The sequence below is a fragment of the Myxocyprinus asiaticus genome, chromosome 24 (genome assembly GCF_019703515.2).
Source record: "Myxocyprinus asiaticus isolate MX2 ecotype Aquarium Trade chromosome 24, UBuf_Myxa_2, whole genome shotgun sequence".
Lineage (NCBI taxonomy): Eukaryota > Metazoa > Chordata > Actinopteri > Cypriniformes > Catostomidae > Myxocyprinus > Myxocyprinus asiaticus.
This window is the reverse complement of record NC_059367.1, coordinates 45,594,026-45,617,667: the sequence shown is the minus strand read 5'-3', so window position 1 is coordinate 45,617,667 and position 23,642 is coordinate 45,594,026. Positions and strand designations below refer to the sequence as shown.

The 23,642-nt window shown below is 40.8% G+C and overlaps 1 protein-coding gene across 4 annotated transcripts in view; it reads right to left on the bottom strand.

The window, feature by feature from the left end:
- The window catches only part of LOC127415225 (interleukin-17 receptor B-like), a 75,864-nt gene extending 53,099 nt beyond the window's left edge, over positions 1-22,765 (bottom strand). For 2 of the 4 annotated variants that reach the window (XM_051653877.1, XM_051653879.1), the window contains exons 1-4: positions 22,656-22,765; positions 22,534-22,558; positions 22,201-22,323; positions 3,713-3,837 (exon numbers count right to left, since the gene is read on the bottom strand). In XM_051653877.1, the coding sequence (XP_051509837.1) occupies positions 3,713-3,837; positions 22,201-22,323; positions 22,534-22,558; positions 22,656-22,742 (360 nt within the window). In that variant the 5' untranslated portion in view covers positions 22,743-22,765. The remainder of the gene's footprint in view (positions 1-3,712; positions 3,838-22,200; positions 22,324-22,533; positions 22,559-22,655) is intronic. The other 2 variants (XM_051653881.1, XM_051653880.1) reach the window with 2 other exon arrangements.
- Positions 22,766-23,642: the final 877 nt, after the last annotated feature.

Genomic DNA, 23,642 nt, shown 5'->3' with positions numbered 1-23,642 from the left:
ACTTACGTGAGACCTTACACACAGCTGGTGCAACCCTACCCTGGACAAAAATGAACGTCACTTCATTGACCCTTAGGACATTAGGGCATAATATGCACCCGTTACCCTCCGTTACTGTATTTTATGATCAATTTTGTTGAAAAGAATCCATGTTTTGATCATGAAAAATGTTTTTTCTAGATTGCTCACCCACTGTCACAGACACACATTTTTTCTACTCCGATAACCGAACTAGTACTGGAAGTTTGGGCTGTTTCTATGAAGGATGCTTAAACAGTGGTGTAAGAAAGTTGTTCTACACACTTTTATGGAAGAACCCTAGTGTCACTACATCAACACAACGTCTCGTTCCCTCCATCAGGGAACGGAGGTTATGAAAGTAACCAGGATGTTTTCACACTCTAGGTTTTGGAATGCGGAAGTAAATGTTTGCAGGGTAAACTTCGACAGCAGTGAATGGGTGACCAAAGCAAATATTATTTTCACTTACCCATTTGCTCCAAGAGCAAAAGAAAAAGTCCATTATTACATTTGAATGACTTTCCAGAAGAAGAAAAAAAATGGTTGCTGTTCAACTGAAATTGAAATAAATTTAGGATATTATAGACATTGATTGTCATTCTAATCCGATATACTTAGCCAATGTCTTTGTTTTATGTGGTTATTTTGGTGTGGTAGCCTGTACTGCTATTTTTCTGCTATTAACTGAAGTAATTTGGCGAAGTGATATGGAACCATTATACGGTCAAGACCAGGAACTTCTTCATAGCCACTGGTTTACTGAAATGCCTTAGAACATTCGTCAGCCAATCAGAATCAAGCATTCAACAGCCCCGTGGTATAAGTGAACATAATTACTTCCTGGGTTTTAATGCATGACCAGAACCCCAGTCTCTGAAGTTGTTTATGCAATGTGCTATTGTTCAGGCCAAAGAAAATAGGTAAACACATTTGAATTGATGCAAAATTGCCTGCTGAGAGATGCGCTTGTCAGTAACGCCGGGTTCACACATCCTCCATGAGCAGCGCGTAAATTGGGCGGTCGTGTTGGACGTTCACATTGTCTCTTCCACGAGAAACAGCAGTGCCTCTGCGCAGGAAATAAAGTTATCTTTGGGGTCCTACCCCCAATTTTTTTCTTTTTGAGGTTATCGCTGCTTCAAGGGCAACAGCACGCAGTCACGTGCACTTCATCTTTATCAGCACACTTGGTTGTGATTGGGTAATGTTTTCTATACTGTTCACCTATACACACAGAATGGCAAAAGGTCAGTCAGTTTATTAATTCTTTCCTTTACCAAGTTGTTTTATTGAGTTTACTTGCATGCAGACATTATTTGTATTGTACTATAGGTTTGGTTTGAATAATTTTGATTTGCTTTTGTGTCTTTCCAACAATCTGATTATTTTAGTGTTGTACGGCAAAGTGTGCGGCAAAAATAGGCTCAACGCCAAAACTATCTGCTCACTGCCATGTCTGGGATGCTTCTGGAACACTTCACCGCGTGACTCGCGCTTGCAGTGTAAACGGTGTCATCTGTTAATATGGGTGCCGAAACAAAAACGTGGCACTCACGCCTCGCTCACGCGCCACTGATGGTGGATGTGTGAACCCGGCGTAATTTAGCAGAATGGGGTCAATATTGTTCCATTCAGTAACAATATGTCGACTTCCTGTGTATATTTTGAATGAAACACAAGCATATTGATTCTTTTTAACAGAGTTACAGACGCTGTCCCAAATGGCACACTTGATGTGGACTTGCAGTCTCGTGCCCTTCATTTGCGCGTTCCCGTGAAGTCCACAAGACTTGTGTTCCATTCAACATTTTAGTGCTCTGAGGAGTGCTCACGAGCGCACCCTTTGCGCCCTTCAGCTGAGTCCGTATCAGCGCGGGCTCCACAGCGGACTATTTCCCAACCGTCCCTGCTGCTAATCCTCTCGACCAATCACAGCGGACTGGAGTTTCCGTACTGGAGGAAAAAACATGGTGGACGTGGCAATGTCAATTGCGGATTAAAAATGTACTTTAATAATCATTTTTACAGACTGTCAACAGCGGATCAGTTGCTTATCATGTGTATGTAGTATCACTTTTAAGTCTGATGTGTAGAAGTTTTATTTAATTTTCCAGAGATATGAAATTACTCCTATTCAGTTTACTGAATAACTTTTTTTACGTTCATAAAAGTAACCTAAGATTAAATCTTTGCTATTGTTGTTTCAAAAAGGATTTTAGAATTATTGTGAGTCTAAAATATCAAGACAGGAGAGAATAATTTAATGCACATGGCTGTAGCTTGTAAGATTGCTTATATTTATTGATATAGCAACATTCGGTCTAACAGAGATTTTTATACATGCAGAAGTGTGGCTGTGTGTATTTTATAACTATTTTTGCAAATATATGGTGGTATGTTCTTTCTGTACATTTTACTGTGTTCTAAGCACCTGCCTGTAACCATCCATGTGTCTGAATCATGTTTATTTGTTCTCTAAAGATTTAAAACGATGGGGTTTGTTGCTGTAGTTCTAAGTGTGCTTTGACTTTCAGAAATTCTTGATTAAATTATCTAATGCTTTATTGTCAGTGTGTTGTTTGAAATCATTTAATAAAAACAATTATTCAATAGTGAGTGTTTCTTTACCCTATCAATGCCATGACTTTTTCAATTAATAATTTGTAAAACTGCATGTATATAAAAACATAATGAAAAAAATGCATCATCTGATTGAAGTCTGTCACAAATGCACACTTTTATAACTCATGCACCCTCATGGACTTGCTGACTAGCGCCCCATCAGTCTGCACTCGCTTATGTCACCAAAGTCTGGACTCAGAGGAAGACCGCAAGAGCGGAGAGTGCCATTTGGGACAGGGCCACAGAGTTGCAAGAGGTATACCTACAGCATAACAGGAATTACCCATGTATATGTAACGGTAGCCAGCTGGTATGTGCTGTGCAGTGTGTAAACCTCACTCCCCTGGCCTCAAGAGGCGCACTAGCGACTGATGCTAGAGGCTGTAGCCTTTAGCTTCCTCGTTAGCACTCCCGCCTCCCATGCCAGCGATGCCGGATCGAATCCCACTCGGAGCGGGTCTAGTTACAGTGGTGCCGAAACCCGGGATGGGAGTAAGGTTTAGGGGGGTGAGTGTAACGGTAGGCAGCTGGTATGTGCTATGCAGTGTGTAAACCTCACTACCCTGGCCTCAAGAGGCACACTAGTAATTAACTAGAGCTTGTAGCCTTTAGTCTCCACCTTCCATGCCAGCGAAGCCAGATCGAATCCCTCTCGGAGTGGGTCGAGCAGATCCAGTTACATTTAGTTACCACTGACAAATTGACATTCTATTTAATGCAATTAAATGAAGTCTCATTTTTTTTTTTTAAATGGACAGGACAGCACATACACTGATACAGCTTTCCACAAGTTGCATAAATAGTAGAAATAAATATTTACACAACACTAAAATTTTAGTACAATGAATTCATTTTAAAATTGTTCGCTCCTTATCTTAAATTGTGGCATTTAAATGACTGAAGTTCAAATTTTAAAAGATATCTCTCATTAGAAAAGTATAGATTCAAAAGAAAATGTGCCATTTGCCCTGTTACAATCACATATTTATAAAACAGTCTTACATAGATGTGTAATTCAATGTGTTTAAATTGTGTTTTTTTTATTATTGTTGTACATTAAACAATTTACCTGTTGTAGACCAGTGAGGTTGTTTTGCTTAGAGGTGAATGGAGGCTGGTACTGACATTTATAATAAAAATCTCCATCCATGGCACTCAACTCTATCCATGTGCCATTAATGCTGTTAATGCTGCCTATAAATGTTAAGATTAAAAAACAGTATTTGTTTAGTCTACTTACAAACTTCAGAGCTATAAAGACTTTCTGCACACCCTCTATAACAAAAATAATCCTCTATCTCTTTTACTTAATACAAATTTTAATATCCCATGTGACCATGTTGACCAGCAAGACATTTACTGACATTTTATGACCAGATAGGTATGGATTATTTGTAGCGTTTTATGTTTATTAAATCTTTTCATTTAAAAGAAATGCATGGTTTGTACATCTACATTTAGGAGGTCAGAATTCAATATGGTAAACATAAAACCTTTGATAAATGTCTAGACCAGTGTTTCTCAAACTTGTTCAGGTGGCAGACCACTTCAACAGTAAAACTAAAATTGCAGACCACCTAACACACCAAATCTCATTTGATGTCTTTTTCACCAATCATGTCTTGAACCACTGTTCCATAATTTGGCTAAACTGCTGTTATTCTTATTTCATTGAAATTTAGGAACCTAACTAATAAGTACACTGGCACTTACATAACAGTCAATTACGTTACTGAAGTGAGAAAATAAATACACTTTATCATCAAATTTAGGTTTTCACAATTATTGTTAATTATTGCTTTCACCTTCGTTATTGTTATGAGTTGATTTTTGTCAAATATAGTTATTTTATTGATTTAGATCCCTTTTTTTGTAGAAGTTATTTACACTTGGTGTAAATAGTGGCAGATGCTATTTGTCTGCTGGTGTATAGTGTTAATGGTAACTACTATTTTAAATCAGATGGCCTTCACCCAAACAAACTAGGCGCAAGAGTGCTAAAGGACAATCTCTACTTCTCCCTCCATCATGCAACTGCAATTTGTTCCAATCCATTCAACCTGAATGGCACACAAACACCTGCTCAGTGTCTGGATGACCACAGGAAAACACTTCAGCTACTGAAAGGATATTCGGTTTACTCATCCCAAAAGGAAAACGATAACACAGTGCAGCCACAACCACCACTACTCAGAGACACAGTCCTTGCTGAGCCCCTCTCACAGAGCATACTACAGTCAGACTGTGACAACTTAGAACTGCACCAAGATTCAGCACCCAAGGACAACTTTCTGGAAGAAAAACAAGGAAGACTTGAGCCTCCAGAAACACCAGAGCCACAGCCCCTCTCACAACATGCTTTCTCCCTCTTGCCAACATTACCCATTCTGAGCTTCTCTGAGAAAATGGAGGAACTGGTGAATGCTGGAACAAAGTTCTCCAGCTCCTATGCTGCGAGCCCCCAAATACCAACCAAAAACAGCAGGCCCCTCTACCACCAAAGCCGGTGGGCACAGCTTGCCCTCTTCCTCCCTCTGAGAGAGCTCTCCAGCCACTGTCACAACACCAGGGCACACATCGTCCTTCTTCTGCTCTCGGTGAACAACAAACAACTGATAACAGCTCTAAGTGATATGTATCGGGTCCCCGCTCCAGTAGCAGCAACACTCACAAATGTACACAGAACAAGCAGGAACCCAATGTGCCTGTAGCTTTCTCTATATCTGTTATGTTAAGTGCTAGAAAGACTAAGGCCTTCTCAAGACATATGGCAAACCAATCTAATCTGTTGCCTATTAGACGTCAATCTAAGATTGCTGTGAGGCCAAAACAAGATATCAAGTTAGTACTTTTAAACATCCGCTCACTTAAGAGCAAGTTATTTTTAGTCAGTGACCTAATCACAGTAAACAACCTGGATTTTATGTTCCTAATTGAAACATAGTTAAATAACAGCTGCAGATCAACAGTCCTCAATAAATCAGCCCCTCCAAACTTTACTTTTGTGAGTGTCTGTAGAGCTGTTAGGTGAGGTGGAGGATTAGCTGCAATATTTAAAGATGTCTTTTAATGCAAGCATGTGTCATTTGGTGATTTCTTGTCCTTTGACTATCTAATTATTGTGGTAAAAGATCCTTGTATTCTATTTATAATTATTTATAGGCCTCCGAAATACTCTCCAGCCTTTGTTGATGACTTTACAGAGCTGAACTTCCACCGATTTTTGTTTTTGCTAGGGATTTCAACATTCATATATGTAGATAATCCTGAACACAATACTGCAAAATAACTCATAACAGTTGTAAACACTTTTGATCTGACTCAGCATGTAAATGGACCCACACACAATTGTGTACACACTCTTAATCTGCTCATTAATAAGGGTCTGAACAATTCACCCACTGTTATTATGGACGTTGCGCTATTTGACCATTTCTGTATTTTGTTTGATATATTGATTTCTCCTGCCACTTAAGTTAGATGTGTCTCTATCAAAAAGAGGCCAAAATGACAATACTAGTGTGCAATTTGTGAAGGCTTTATCCATGACACCTAGTATAGCTGCAGTACTTGTTGATGCTCTCCTTGATAACTTAAACTTAAAGGTTAAAAATGCAACTAATGACATTGCTCCCATAAAGCTGAACCCTGAACTCTGAGTTGATTAAATAAAGTATTGCTTACTCGCAGGTATTGATTCCAGAATCCCAGTTTTGGGTTAGTTTACTCAACCCAGCTGAGTTTGAAACTCAGTCAATGCACATTCATGGTGACCTCTGAAAGGCGTTCTCAACAGAGTGTCAAATCCATGAGTCACCATGGAAACGGACGCTTAGAAGAATGGCGCGCCATATTTCAGTGACGCAGAACTTGACATTTTAAATTACTGCAAACGAGTATTATACAGTCGTTTTCACTCTTTTTAGCAATAGTGGCTGCATCGGTTTAGAACTGAGAGTTTGCTTGTAGGAAAGCATACTGAATCAATGAGTACATTTTTTTTTTTTTAAATTCATAAAGTTCTACCGTTCTTGTAAAAGCCTAATTCAACATTTACATTAGACCTCTCTTGCCCACATTAATGTTTATTAGGTCGACCGTTTTTATTTGTTTGCAGCGTGAAGCATTTTCCCATGTTTCCATTGATCATGGTATAAATGTTAATCATACTTGCTTGTTTTGATTAGTGTGGGGGAGGTTACCTCCTCCCCAAACCCCCGGAATCTATGCCCCTGACCACAAGCAAATTTTAATAGAGTGCAACAGTACAACTTTTTCAGCCGCCTAGGTTCTGGAAGTATTTTCCCCATTAATTTTTTCATAGACTTTTTATAAAACCCTTTATAAAAGAATTGTAAGTCATGAGCCAAACCTACCAGCTCCGAGGAGAATCACAACATCACAAACATTGTTTTGAGGCAAAAAAAATTTTAAAAACAAAGGTGTGTGTGTGTGTGTATATATATATATATATATATATATATATATATATATATATATATATATATATATATATATAACTATTGATTTTAGGTTGTTGATTATAAGTATAGAAGCAATATTTTTTACATTTATTGCAAAATATTCCAATATGTACAAATACATAAGCAGAGGTGGACAAAGTACACAACTCTATTACTTGAGTGATAGTACAGATACTACTGGTCAAATATAACTCCATTACAAGTGAAAGTTGTAAAGACAGATTTTTACTTAAGTAAAAGTACTTGGTTTTAAAAGTACTTAAGTATCAAAAGTAAATTTCCTTTTTAATGTCAACGCATTTTTTTATTATTGTTGCATTGTTGTATGTAATACTTACAATACCTTATGCCTCTGAAGCAACCTACTGAATACACTGACTAGATTCTGGATAAACTGAGAATCACAATGTTTTTGTTTCAAATGATGATTCTCCCATGATTCTGAATGCCAACTAAAGGAAATAACATGTAATTTACTAGTGGTTCTGACAAAATATGAATTGCTGCAGTCTATTTACATTTTTTTAATTGATTTGAATGAATTATTAAAAAAAAATAAAAAATCTGTTTGAATGATTCAATGACTCACTCAAATACTTCACTTGTTTCATTACTGGATGAATCAGCATTTTTGAACGAATCTCTTGAATGAATGATTCAATGACAAATAAATTTTTTTAAGTCACTTGTCGCCACCTGGTGGCGAAATAATGTAATCGGTACAATCATTATTTCAAGCATCAAGTTACTCTCAAAAGGTGTAAACTTTTATCCCAGTACTTCTGTGATAATTTGAATATTTGTAACGCAGAAAGAAATAATAATACTGTGTGGTAGAAAAGACTGTTTATTAAGCTGTTTCATACCTATACATGATAACTGCTCTCTCTGGCTCAGCGGCAGCACTAACGCAGATTTGAATGTTCCGGTATGATTTTTGTCAAAGGTTTAATAGACAGGCGAATCGTTATCATTTAGGAAAGAGATCGTGTGGATGTTTGAATTGAGATCGCGATCTTTTTATGATTTAATCGTGCAGCTCTACACATAACTATAGTAATTATGCAAGGTAACAACAACTACAACAAACAAAACTATAAAAGTTACAAGATATTAACTTATTTAACTCTTAAGCTCATTTACATTTGAATTCACGCTTTTGCATGCTAACTAACATCATTGTCGAACCTTACCTATGCGTTAGCGGTGTATCCACAAGGCTATGGCAACTTGGCGGGCAAATCCATAAAAAATAATTTGACCGACCGTACTTCATACTGAAACTTTAGCTCTAAAGCACAAATAATTTCAAGCTTTCACAAGAAATTAAAAGTTTACATACCTCAATATGCTTCCGCAGGTTGGACGGGGAGTTTTTGAAGGCTGTGATATGGTACGTTTTAGGCAAACAAAGCTAACATTTAAAACGAATCGAATCTTTAACATTTTCAGAAAACTGGAACATATTTTCTAAGTATGGCCATGGGTGCGCACACTGCGCCGAGGAACCACCGTCTTCCATTTTGCCAACTGATCGGTGTTCAAAACTGCTGGGAAATTACTGAACTTCACAACACGTGACCCTACAAGAGTGATTATTGGTAGGTTGTCTGTCACCTGCAAAAAACCAATCACGTTTTAGAGAAGAAAAAAAAAATCATCCACTGATTTTCAAAGCTGCTACATAGTAACGACTTTCTACTTGAGGACCTTGATAGAAATGTAGTGGAGTGAAAAGTATGATATTTGTCTTTCAAATGTAGTTAAGTTAATGTCACAAGTTTCCAGAAAAATAATACTCAAGTAAAGAACAGATACTCAAAAAGTGTACTTAAGTACAGTACTCAAGTAAATGTATTTCATTACTGTCCACCTCTGTACATAAGTAGTCTAAGGGTGAAGGGATACCGACTCGATTACGTCATTCACAGTGCGTCATGGGAGTGGGCGGTCACTGCGAGACATGTTTTCATGGGTTTTTTTGGCTGCGGTTCTCTGATTGGTGGATCTTTCTCTACTGTACAATGGGTAATGTAGTTGTTTACCATGAATTCCGCTATCAAACACGATTTTTAAAATTGAAGTTGAAATAACGTGGACGGATGGCTTCAACGGAAGCATATACAATTGATGAACAACCTTGTATCTCACAGTAGGTCTGTCTTTAAAGGTTTATAAGTTATAGTTGAAAATCAATTAGTCTATGGAATAAATGAATGGGATTTTTACTTCTGGAACCAGACTGTTGCACTCTATTGTAAAATTTACATTAACATGACAAAATGCTAGGTTCACATAAGGAAAAAACTTAAGGTGGGTTCATTGTTGCCAATTTAGCGACTTTGTTACCCCCCTTAGTGAGTTAAAGACCCATCTAGCGACTAGTGACAATTTGAGCAACTTTTGTAGTCTGCTTTAGCGACATTCTTCCACATCTGGCGAGAGAAAAAAACACTAGCTCTATAGTGAATCACCTCTCATTAATGTTTTTCAGTGTTCTAGTGCCCCACTACGTTCCAAGTAATATGACTGACCTGCATGCCATCAGCAGTTGGACTTACGTGCAAACAGATGTTATATAAATCAAATGACTGACGAGCTTTCATGTTGATGGTATTTGTTGTGACAGTCTAAACCTCAATTCACGTGCATGCTCTCTGTTTAGAGAAGAAAAGCCATCCTACAGCAATAGAAGAGCATTGAGAAACTATCTAGCAGGGCTAGAGAGAGAAAAAGAGAGAGAATGGATATGAATCCCTGATCTATAATAAAGTATAGAGATAAAGATATAAACAGATGAGGTATCACTGTCAAAAATCATTGTGACACAGTAACACTGGCACAAGTAATAAACACTGATGGTTCAGCATTACACACAAGAATAAGATATATTACCTATATCTCCATATTACAGCTATACCTATATCTCCATATTAGCTACTTTTAGTGACATTTCAGTGAGCTTTTGTTCAGCGACTGCCCATTACAAATAGTTGGCAACACTGGGTGGGTTACTGTACATTTCTCTCTCTCCCCTCTTCCACATACCCTATTCAAAATGTTGAAATATTATCATAACAATATATCATCCTTGCAAATATATATATATATTATATATATATATATATATATATATATATATATATATATATATATATATATATATATATATATATATATATATATATACACACAGTACTGTGCAAAAGTTTTAGGCACTTGGGAAAAATGTTGCATAGTGAGGATGTCTTCAAAAATAATGCCATACATTGTTTTCATTTATCAATTAACATCATACAAATTTGAGTAAACATAAAAAAAGCTAAATCAATATTTGGTGTGACCACCTTTGCCTTCAAAACAGCACCAATCCTAGGTACACCTGGACACAGTTTTTTTTTGTTGTTGTTGGCAGATAGGATGTTCCAAGCTTCTTGGAGAATTTGCCACAGTTCTTCTATCTATTTCGGCTGTCTCAATTGATTCTGTCTCTTCTTGTAATCCCAGACTGACTCAATATTCTGTGGGGACCATGCCATCTGTTGCAGGGCCCCCTGTTCTTCTTTTCTATTCTATTCTATTTGCAAAATAAATGTTTGGGAGTCTAAAATGTATATTTCCTATTGACACACTAAAGCTGAAAATATAAATAACCATCTTAAGACAAATGATTTTGTGAAGCATCGTATGTGCCTAAGACTTTTGCACAGTACTGTATATATTTATATATATATATATATTAGGGGTGTAACGGTACATGTATTTGTCCCGAACCGTCACGGTACTGACGTCACAGTTCGGTGCATGCAGTCAGACGAAGAATACGTCTGACACAGGCGATCCACACTCCAATCCAGAAGGGGGCGCGCGTGGTAATGCAACGTTGTTTGCTAACCGCCACAACTGGAGAAAGAGCAGAAGAAGAAGAGACCATCCATGCACCAACCCAAAACAAGAATGGCTTCTCCTAATGCACAAGTATTATTTTTCATTATTCTATTTATTTTGTACTTTTATAACACGAGATGCTTTTCAGTTTTGTAGCTGATTGTGACCAAATACCTTTTGTTTTTTATCAACCCTACAAAAAAATATGGCCTGTGCAAGAGTGCATTCTGTTTACTGCTTAGTGCTTAATTCACTAAAGGAGGCGGTACTGTACCATCTACCTCAGGGGGGACTAAATGCCGCTAGGTGGAACAATCTGTAATTTGCACAACTGTCTGTTCAAAATAAATGAAAAGAAACCTAGCATTTGGGATTTGTTGCTTTTTCCTGTTGTACCGAACACGTATCGAACCGTGACCCCAAAACCGAGGTTCGTACCGAACCATGACTTATGTGTACCATTACACCCCTAATATATATATTACTAAATATTGACTAATGTTATCAGTTTGTATCAGGGATTAGAAACAAACAGTTTAAGGAATGAAAAACTATAAAAAATTAATATTTTTGCTGAACATATAAGAAGAGTGGAACAACCCTTTTTTCATGAAACCAAAGACAAAAGAATTTCCATGATTACCAATCTACATGTTCCTTGTGTTTATCCTGCCTAATGGCTGGAGTTTGTTTTATAGGTTATCTTCTGTTGTGAAATTCTGTCTTACAAATTTTTGTATAGAAACACCAAACTTGAGCAATCCAACGGCAAATTTGTCATGAGGGCTCTCGTAGGCATACATGGACTGTTTGAGTTTAGAGGGATGGATGCCGGTTGGCGCTGTTGTGCGTGGGGTTAATGCGCACTTTTTCTTTTTTCAGTTTTTTTTTTTTTTTTTTTCTGGGGAAAGTTTGGGGGTTGATTGTTGCACCAATGTGGAATGTAGTCTATATAATTTTATTTTTTACATACAATATAATTTTTCTCATATGTCAAAAACTTAAATGTTAATATGAGTGGATTGTCTCTCTCCACATGGAATGTGAATGGGTTGGGGCACCCCATAAAAAGAAGGAAGGTTATTTCTTTTCTTAAACGTAAGAAATATAATATAGTGTTTATTCAAGAAATGCATCTTTCCCCGCAAGAAGCTGAAAAATTTGGGAAGAAATGGGGTGGACATGTTTTCTTTAGTGCTGGCTCAAGTAAGAGCAGGTGAGTCACCCCTCATGATATAATATTGGAAGGAGACTTGGGAAGAGTGTGTAAGCCACCTAGAGCAACACTGACGCTTCATAGGATGTGTAAACATCTTGGTCTTACAGATATTTGGAGACTTTTGAACCCATCTGGCAGGGACTATAAGTCCCTCACTTCATCTGTTGTTGATTGCTCAGTTGGAAACATTTTAGTCTCAAATCACGCCCTGGTGAGTTTAGACGTGTTGCCACATATGGAGAAAAAGAAATCATATAGTTGGCGCTTTAATGTATCCCTTTTGCAAAATCCTGAATTCCAACAAATGCTGAAAGTCTGAAATCAATGTCTATATGGAAACCAACTGGTCCTCATTATCCTCTGTGGGCGTGGCTTGGGAGGCACTTAAGGCAGTTCTTAGGGGTTGGATCATACAGTATGCCTCATTCATCAAAAAAATCCAAAGCTCGAGAACTCGTGGAGTTGGAAGGGAATATTAAAAGTGCCGAGGCAGAGCTGAAGCTCCAAATGTCTTCTGATGGCCTCAGACAATTGACCCGATTGAAACACAGATATAATACTATTTTGTCGTGGAAGGTGGAGTTTTGGCTGTTCAGGGCAAGACTTTTGAGTTGGGGGACAAAGCAGGGAAGCTTTTGGCTAGATATATAAAGAATTCTATCTTGATCTCTATAGTTCCACGTCTTCGTCTACTGATGAAGACATAAGAAACTTTGTGGAACCATTAGATCTCCCTAAATTGACGAATGAGTAAAAAAATTCTCTTGATTCTGAGATAAGCTTGGAAGAGCTTGGCGATGTAATTAAGGCCTTGCCTACAGGCAAGGCTCTGGGGCCAGATGGTTTTGCCGCTGAATTTTTTAGATCTTATGCTACAGAACTGGCTCCACTTTTGTTAGAAGTTTATATGGAATGATTAAAGAATGGAAAGCTTCCGCCAACCATAACACAAGCCCGGATCAGTCTGATTCTTAAAAAGGACAAAGATCCAAGCAAGTGTAAGAGTTACGGTCCAATTTCCCTGATCCAGCTAGACGTAAAAATATTGTCAAAAATTCTGGCTAACCGATTAAGTTATGACATCCCTTATACATATAGATCAGGTGAGGTTTATTCTGGGCCGCAGCCCTTCTGATAACATTAGGCGTTTCATCAATATTATGTGGTCAGTGGCGAATGATCAGGCTCTGGTCGCGGCCATCTTAATTGACACCGAAAAGGCGTTTGATATGGTAGAATGGGATTATCTTTTTAAGATTTTGGAAATATACGGGTTCAGGAATACTTTTGTTGGATAGATTAAGTTACTTTATAGACACCCAGTAGCGGCGGTACAAACAAATGGATTAATTTCAGATTATTTTACTCTGGATAGGGGCACCCAGCAGGGTTGCCCTCTTTCCCCATTATTGTTTTGTCTTGCCCTGGAACCATTAGTAGCCACGATAAGAAGGGAAGATGATTTTCCAGAGGTGGTGGCGGGAGGTATGGCGCATTACACAGATTATATTTTATTATTGGTCTCTGACCCCATTAGATCTATGCCTTGCCTCCGTAGAATTATTAATTCCTTTTCTAAGTTCTCGGGATACAGTGTCAATTGGTCTAAATCTGAAGCTTTGTCTCCGACAGCATACTGCCCAGTAATGGCTTACCAGCCGGGCACCTTCCAGTGGCCCAAACAGGGCATTAAGTATTTGGGCATTTTATTCCCAGCAAATTTGTCTGATTTAGTTAGAGTTCATTTTGACCCCTTAATAAAAAGGTTTTGTGGGCAGGTGGGCTTCATTACATTTATCTATGATTGAGAAGGTTAATGTTATTAAAATTAATTGTATTCCAAAATTCATCTACCTGCTACAATCTCTCCCTGTAGATGTCCCCCTCTCTTATTTTAAGCAATTTGATAGCATAGAAAAGTCCTTCTTTTGGAATGGTAAGCATCCTAGATTGCATTTTAATAAGTTACAAAGGCCGATTGACAAAGGTGAGCTAGACCTACCCAAGATTTTGTTTTATTATTATGCTTTCAGTCTCAGACATTTGGCTCATTGGTTGCTTCCATCTGAAAGAGCCCCTCCCTGGTTATGTATAGAACAAGAAGTTCTTGCCCCTATTTTACCATTGCAAAGCCTTTCTATTAAACTAATCGGAGAAGTTAAGTTACACCCCGTTATCTCGCATTTGCACTCGGTATGGACAAAAGTGTCCAGAGTGTTTAATTCGGACATTTATTTAAAATGCATATGGCCGAACCCTAAATTATTTATTAATAAGTCCCCTTTCTGCTGGTCAGAGTGGATTGTGAGGGGAGTTACTACACTCGGTGACCTGTATGAGAGTGGAGTGTTGAGATCTTTTGAGAATTTGGTTCAACATTTTGGGATTCCCAGATCTCAGTTTTAAAGGTATTTACAGCTGTGCCACCTGCTTTGTATTGTTTTTGGGAGTAGTACACACCCCCCTAAAGTGGCAGACACTCTGAGAAAGGTGATTACTGCTTTTGGAAATGGTCATGAGGCATCAGTGTATTACTCCCTGCTAATTCAGAGTCTGGGGCACAGAGTTTCAGCTTCTCTCAAGAGATTATGGGAGAAAGATTTAAATTTGGTATTGGAGGAGGGAGTGTGGGCTAGGATTCTAAAAAATGTCAAGGGTGCGCCTTATGCATTTCAAGATTTTACATAGATTCTATTGGACCCCCTCTAGATTGTATAGGCTTGGTCTTAAAGACACACTCACCTGCTGGCCATGCCAATCAGAAGATGGAGACACAACCCATGTCTTTTGGGGGTGTGTTGAGATCCAAGAATTTTGGTTGAAGGTTCAGATTTGTTTGTGTGGTGTTTTGGGCACACAAATTTTTATTTTGCCCCAGACTTTGTATTTTGGGTGATGGGGCGGTAATAAATTTGGGGGATAAACATATAAAAAATTGGGTTCTGACCAGTATCATGATTGGCAGACAAATTATTTTAAAGGTTGGAAGTCGGACGGTGCACCATCATTTCCGGAGTGGTCTGCGGAGATGGGGAGGGTGGCAGCTTTCGAGGAGGTGGCAAATAAAAAGCTGGGGTTTGGGGACATGTTTGTCAGGAACTGGGGTAATTATTTAGAGTTTTTGGGGACTCTCGGGAGGAGATGGGGAGAGAGAAGTCTGGTTTAAGGGCTCGAACCTCAGAGCCTCAAAAAGGTTCTGTTTTTTGTGTTTCTGTGTCTACAGCAAAAGCTGTGTACATGCAGAATTATGTTATTATTGAAACTTAAAAAGTTAATACTGAATATATAGAGAGATATTAAGATATACCATTTTTTGAAAAGAAATAGAATGAAATAACACTCCCGTATTTAGATGCAATTAAAAACTGCTAAAGTGAACTTGAAATTGGAGAATTGTTGCGGTAGACCAGAAAAACTTTGCTCTTAGTTCAAATTAAGTTTTTATGGTCCCTCAAAAACAAAGAAAAAACAAAGAGGGATGAAGATATTTGTTGATAAAGATTGTTGTTGTTTCACAAAGAGAGAAGAATTGAGGGAAGCAATGAGAGGGTTAGCTGAGACGAGAAAGAGGAAGTGAAACTTCCACTGCCACTAGAAACAGACTGGGGTGAAATGCTAATGAATGCTAATGTCAAAGCCTGCACAGATTAGACACAATTTATGTTCCTCCAACAGAAGGACCAAACCTGAGATCAGAAGAGGAAGCAGAAATATGGAGGGTGTGGCAAGCTGACAAAAAGCAGGCACTGTCCAGAAAATGTCATGGTTACTTGTGTAACCTCCGTTCCCTGATGGAGGGAACGAGACGTTGTGTCGATGTAGTGACACTAGGGGTCACTCTTGGGAGCCTACCCTCTTGATGGAAGTGAGCACAGTCAGGAGGGCAGTCTTCAAGGAGAGTGCCTTAAGCTTGGCTGACTGCAAAGGCTCAAAGGGGGCTCTCTGTAGACCCTGAATAACTACAGAGAGGTCCCATGAGGGAACGAGGTGTGGTCTGGAGGGATTAAGCCTCCTGGCGCCTCTTAGGAACCTGATGATCAGGTCATGCTTCCCTAAGGACTTACCGTCGACTGCGTCATGGTGTGCTGCTATGGCGGCAATGTACACCTTCAAGGTGGAAGGGGACAGCCTCCCTTCTAACCTCTCCTGCAGGAAGGAAAGCACTGATCCGACTGCGCATCTCTGGGGGTCTTCGCATCGGGAAGAACACCACTTAGCGAACACACGCCACTTAAAGGCATACAGGCGCCTCGTAGAGGGGGCCCTAGCCTGAGTGATCGTGTCTACCACCGTGGGTGGTAGACCGCTTAGGTCTTCTGCGTCCCGTCCAAGGGCCAGACATGGAGATTCCAGTGGTCTGGGTGCGGGTGCCAGAGGGTGCCCCGTCCCTGAGAAAGAAGGTCCTTCCTCAGGGGAATTCGCCAGGGGGGAGCTGTCGTGAGGAGCGTGAGGTCCGAGAACCATGTCTGGGTGGGCCAGTAGGGTGCTACCAGGACGACCTGCTCCTCATCCTCCCTGACCTTGCACAGGGTCTGTGCAAGCAGGCTCACTGGGGGAAATGCATATTTGCGTAGGCCAGGGGGCCAGCTGTGTGCCAGCGCATCTATGCCGAGGGGAGCCTCGGTGAGGGCATACCAGAGTGGACAGTGGGTGGATTCTTGGGAGGTCAACAGGTCCACCTGTGCCCATCTGAATCGACTCCAAATCAGCTGGACCACCTGAAGGTGGAGTCTCCACTCTCCCCTGAGGTTAACCTGCCTTGACAGCATGTCCGCTGTAGTGTTGAGGTTGCCCAGGATGTGAGTGGCTCGCAGCGACTTGAAGTGCTGCTGACTTCAGAGGAGGAGACTTTGCAAGTTGTGACATACAACGAGAGCACAGACCGCCTTGGCGGTTGACATATGCTACTGTTGCCATGCTGTCTGTCCGAACTAACACGTTCTTGCCCTGGATCAATGGCCGGAACTCCGCAGTGTGAGCAGAATTGCCAACAACTCGAGGCAGTTGATCTGCCAATGCAGTCGCGGACCCGTCCAGAGGCTGGCAGCTGTGTGCCCATTGCAAACAGCGCCCCAGCCCATTTTGGAGGCATCTGTCATGACCACGACGCATCTGGAGACCAGTTCTAAAGGAACACCTGCTTGTAGAAACGAGAGGTCATTCCAAGGGCTGAAAAGACAGTGACAGACCAGCATGATGGCCACGCGATGTGTCCTGTGACACCATGCCCATCTCGGGACTCGAGTCTGGAGCCAGTGCTGAAGCGGCATCATATGCATCAATCCGAGCGGGGTGGCCACCGCTGAGGACACCATATACCCCAGGAGCCTCTGAAAAAGTTTCAGTGGAACCGCTGTTTTCTGTTTGAACAGGCCAGCACCGACTGGGCGCGCTCATTCGTAAGGTGCGCCGTCAAGGAGACTGAGTCCAACTCCAAACCGAGAAAAGAGATGCTCTGAACCGGGAGGAGCTTGCTCTTTTCCCAGTTGACCTGAAGCCCTAGTCGGCTGAGGTGTGAGAGCACCAGGTCCCTGTGTGCGCACAACATGTCTCGAGAGTGAGCTAGGATTAGCCAGTCATTGAGATAGTTGAGAATGCGAATGTCCACCTCCCTTAATGGGGCAAGGGCAGCCTCTGCGATCTTCGTAAAGACGCGAGGAGACAGGGACAGGCCAAAAGGGAGGACTTTGTACTGATACGCCTGACCCTCAAATGCAAATCACTGGACGGGTCTGTGTCAAGGAAGGATTGAGACGTGGAAGTACGCATCCTTTAGGTCTACCGGCGCGAACCAATCTTGATGCCAGACACTCTCCAGAATGTGTTTCTGCATCAGCATCTTGAAAGGGAGTCTGTGTAAAGCCCAGTTCAGTAATCGCAGGTCCAAGATTGGCCGCAACCCACCGCCTTTTTTCGGTACGATGAAGTAGGGGCTGTAAAACCCTTTCTTCATCTCAGCTGGAGGGACAGGTTCTATCGCGTCCTTCCGTACAAGGGTAGCAATCTCCAAGCGCAGGGTGGCAGCGTTTTCGCTCTTGACCAAGGTGAAGTGAATACCGCTGAACCTGGGCGGGCGCCTGGCGAACTGAATCGCGTAGCTGAGTCAGATGGTCCGGATCAGCCATCGCGACGGATTGGAAAGCGTGAGCCACGCGTCCAAGTTCTGCTCGAGGGGGACCAAGGGGACAACATCATCAGACGTACCGGCAGGTGGGGCCTCACGGTGGGGCGGAGCGCGATATGCCACACCACGTCGTGGCCGTGCTGAGTCTAGGGACATTGAAGCACTTACCTGGCTCCTTGTGACCACCCCCGGAACAGCCTGGGATGGGGGAGGAAGAGGCCTGTCCTCATAACCCATGGAGACTGCCACATCGGGGGCAGCTGTGTGCCACAGCTGGGTGCTCAGGGGTGGAAAGGCCACCACTGGAGCGCCAATCCTGCAAGAAAAAACCCATGGACGGTGGTCGTGGTGACGACCGTACACACCGGGTATGTGACCCAGGGAGGAAGGAAGCCACTCTTTGGCTGAACTGTTGGGTACTGAACTGCCTGGGAAATGGGGGCAGCAAGGAACCGTGACTTGTTGGCCTCACCCATCTCGACCAGGTTGAGCCAAAGGTGGCACTCCTGGACCACTAGCGTGGCCATCGTCCGCCCGAGAGACCGCGCAGTGACCTTCATCGCTCGGAGAGTGAGGTCGGTCGCCGGGCGCAGTTCCTGCTTCAAATCTGGGGCAGAACTACCCTCGTGTAGTTCTTTCAGTGCCTTGGCTTGGTGGACCTGCAGGAGAGCCATGGCATGCAGGGCAGAGGCGGCTTGTCCAGCAGCGCTGTAGGCTTTAGCCGTCAGGGACGACGTAAGCCTACAGGGCTTGGACGGGAGCTTAGGGCGTCCGTGCCAGGTGGTGGCGCTCTGCGGGCATAGGTGCACTGCGAGCGCCTTATCCACCGGGGGAATCGGCGTATAGCCCCTGGCCGCCCTGCCATCGAGGGTAGTGAGAGCGGGGGAACTGCAGCGCAGTTCGGGGCCGGGCAGTAAAAGGTGCCTCCCACGACTTTGTCAGCTCCTCGTGCACTTCCGGGAAGAATGGCACTGGAGCGGGGCTGCTTTGAGCGGCGCCGCGAGCCCAGAAACCAATCATCAAGCCGCGAGGGTTCAGGGGAGAGCGGAGGGTTCCACTCTAACCTGACACTCGCGACCGCCTGAGAAAGCATGTCTGTCATTTCGGCATCGGCCTGTGAATGGGCAATCGTCCCCGAAGGGGGAAGCCCAGCTGAGGCTTCTGCGTCCGACTGGACAAGCCCGCTCTCCGATGCTGCGCTCAAGAGCTCATCATCTTCGCGTGCTCCGAACAAGAAGCCAGACTCGCCGTGAGACGAGCCGGCGAACTCATCCGCAAGCCCGATTGTGGCAGACGAGTGTGCTGGGGAATGGGAGGTCCGCACGGGGATACCCGGCGGAGACGATCCCATTAGGGTCCCCAAATCGCCCCCAGTGCTAGCCGCGCTGGCCTTATACCCGTAGGTAGAAGGACTGTTTCCACGATAGGACAAAATTGGCAAAGAAAAAAAGTGGAGGGACATGTCCCACTCATCCCACACTTAAATTATGCCTAGGACTTTGTTTCTTAAAAACTGAAAGATGAGAGAAAGATAGTTGCACATAATGGACCTATGGGTGTTCTGAGGCTCACAAAAGTTTTTACGTGCTATTGAGATAACGATTCTTTTGGGGAAAATGCCATAGCGATAGCTGCTTCTGTGCTGCTTAGTGCTTTGGGAAACCCCATGGTCTATTTTTATCCATTGTTATGTCTATTTTTATTTATTGTCCTGATAATTATATACAGGTGTATGCCATTCCATTTATGTATGTAAATTTAATAATATAGTGAGGTCCAGGCTATGAAAAACCTAGAGTGGAGTTCAAGCAGAGTGATTACAGAATGTTTTTGATGTCAGTCACAATGCTTCTGTTCTCTCTGTGTTACCTTACATTTTCTTTCCGAAATGGTAGCACAATATTTTATGGTGTAGGGCCCCAACAATGAATCCAGCCCTGGGGACCCCACCACCCTAATCCGGCCCTGGCTGGGACCCTTAATCTTCTCATTCTACACATTTACATTTATTCATTTGGCAGACGCTTTTCTCCAAAGCGTCTTACAAAAGAATAATAATACAACATAAGCGATTCATCTAGCGGAGACAATAGTACAAAATGTGCTGTATTACAAAGTTTCAAATGCATCGAAAAATACTTTCCAAGACAGATTAGAGTGCAAGAATAATATACATATCAATTATTTTTACTTTTTTATTTTTTATGAGTGTCAAGTGCTCATGGAAAAGATGTGTCTACACCAGATAAAACTAAAGCTTTACCCAATGGCAGGCCCGCTCTAATCACTGCTGAGCCAATGATGCTCAATAACATATCTTAATATCCTCATCTGCAACTTCAGAGATCTTCACATATCTCTCTGACATTTCAAACAGGATGTAACTCAAACTGTTATCTTGAGAAGACTGAAACCCTCTTCCTCCCTGAGCAAATGTTTCTCTCTTTCTCTCGGTTTTCTCTGAACAACCTGATACTTCAGTCTAAATACTACCAGATATTTTAGAACTACCTGGATTAGGGAACGTTCTAAATAACGAAACCTTTTGTAACAAGAAAGCCCACTTATTAGTCTGGTTTTTGTTAACTTATGCATGCTGAATTTTGACTTGATGTAATTGGGTTATCAACCCTAATCCTAATCCATATCCTAACCCACCCCTAACCTTATCTCTAACTAACCACAAATAAAATAACAAAGTATAAATGTTAAAATAATTAAAGTAATTCAAACATATATGGAAAGCTAGATGTTTGAAAGGGGATTCAATTGTATAAACAATATAGAGATCATTTAAAATAATGAAAAAATAATATGTGTTTATAGTTTGAATAATCAAGCTTCATCACTTCGAACTAACAAACAATTGATTGAACAAGACATATTATCAAAATTCTCAGCCTGATCTTTTTTATGTGACTGTGGCAACATTTTTGCTAAATTAAATTACACATATCACACCAGTTCTGAGGTGAAATGTTCACTGTGTGGCTCTAAAAGTGAGTTTAAATGTTCTCCCAAATAGATGAGGTATCGAGTATTCAGTCAACAAAACCTACCTCCCTAACCTAAACATTTAACCTAAACTTGACCAGTAGTGCCATAAAAAGCAAATGTGAGATGAAAAACACATTTGCTGAAGCAAACACATTATTTTGTGGTGCTTCTATGACACTTTTAGCTCACGTCAACTCACGTGCTCTTCTGGACTCGTACCCCGGTCCTTTACATCACAAGTGCAACTGCAACGTCTGCGTAATTTGATTGCACTCAAACAAGCTTGTAAATGTAGTTGTATATGTAGTGCAAACAATCAAATGTATTGCCTTTCAAGCGCTATTGTAAACATGTTTTGATGACATAAAATAGCATTGTGTGAGGAACAGGGTGTAAAGTAAATGTATATGAACTGATAATCTGACGTTTTACTTGGGATTTGTGTGAAAGTGAATAAATGTCCTTTATGTTGTAGCACCTCTAGTGTTAATTTCACCAGGAAACTGCCACAGTATGCAAAAATGTAGGTATAGTAATGTGATCCTATAGGTTCCACATAACAATATTAAAAATACAATAACATTTGCGAAATGCTTCTGACTAATGTCTGTCACTCTTTCATTCGTTATTTTTGGAAAACATCTACTCTAATCTAATCTTTAAAAAATGAAACTCAATTTATAGACTTTATATGAAATAAAAAGTTAATCCACCAAAGGTTTAGTTTCATTTTTGAAAATATTCCAGATGCAAATGCCACTAAATGTAAAATGCCCCAAAGTTCCAAAAATTATCATCATACTATTATAATACATTTTCAAGAGACCAAAGAAAATATGCCTTACTGTCAATATTAATGGACCACTTTATAATGAGTGACACTTCAGATTCACTCAGTTGCACAGACAGCTCACTTAAGGGTGAAGGGTTTAAACGAACTGGTTTCAACCAACCTGGAGGTACACTATCTAAAATAGTAAAGAATTACATGTACAATTTTGCGTATGTGAGACCAAAAAAAAAAAGAAATGTTCACATTACTGCAACTACGGCAAAAAACAAGAAGAACTCTAATCTTTTATTGTCTGTCCTTGATATGAAAAGAAAGAAAGAAAGAAAGCTTTTTGATTAATACCTGCATGCAACTTAATAAATTAATTAAGTTTTGTAACACTTACCTGTTGTATGGTTACATGTGGCAACCTGTGAATATCAAAATGAATCAGTGATGGAACAAACCAGCCATCAAAACATGAGATTATTTATATAATTGTGTTATAATGAGACAGATTATACTTACTATATTGAGAGCATTGCTGTCAGAAGTTACCAAATGAATTAATAAGATAAAAACAACAGCAGTCCTCATACAGTGTATAGGATCCATTTAAAACAGACATGAGAGAAAACACAAATGCCTGTTGAAATGAGAAGTATGTCTGCTTTATCTCCTGTCAAAATTAAACACACCCACAAATCACATGCTTGCACTGTCGGATTAAGCCACAGGCACACAGCACTCACTAGCACTCCACACCTGCAGGTTACTGTCAGTTTCTAGCACCTAAAAAGTGCAAAAATATAAGGGATACATCTGAAAATTATTTCATTGCTTTTTTTCCACACATTAGGGCCTACATAATAAATTCCTTAGTTTTTTCCTCTTAAATATTGCTTTAGTTTCTAGGAGCTTTGTAAAGCTCCAAGAAATCACAAAAATAACATTGAAAATATAGGAACATTTGCCTTGAGGGCAGCTGCCTTCGCAAAAAATGCTGCCATGTTAATTTTAAAAAAAAGATTGTGAGTTGATGCCAGGCTTTATATACAAAGATGTGTATAATATCCTCAGTATTTTTGTTCAGGGAACAATATTTTTCACAAAATTTCAGGATGGAGCAGCAGTGAAATAAGTGATGTGGAACTTATTTGTGAATATTTCAAAGGCAAGCTTTTTTTTATTTATTTATTTATTTTTTTTAAATTCCCTATCTGTCACTCACTCCAAGTTGTGTCAATGTAGTGACACTAGGGGTCACCCTTGGGAGCCCCAAACACCCCTGATCTTTGAGAAAAGGCCAATGAGAATTGGCAAGTGGAATTTGCATGCCACTCCCCCGGACATACGGGTATAAAAGGAGCTGGCTCGCAACCACTCATTCAGATTTTCTCTTCGGAGCCGAGCGGTTGTATTCAGTGAGCTGAATTACTCTGCCGATCCATTCACCTCGAAGCTGTTGAATTTATGGCGCATTACAGCGGTTTCTCCCCCTCGTGCACCGGTGGA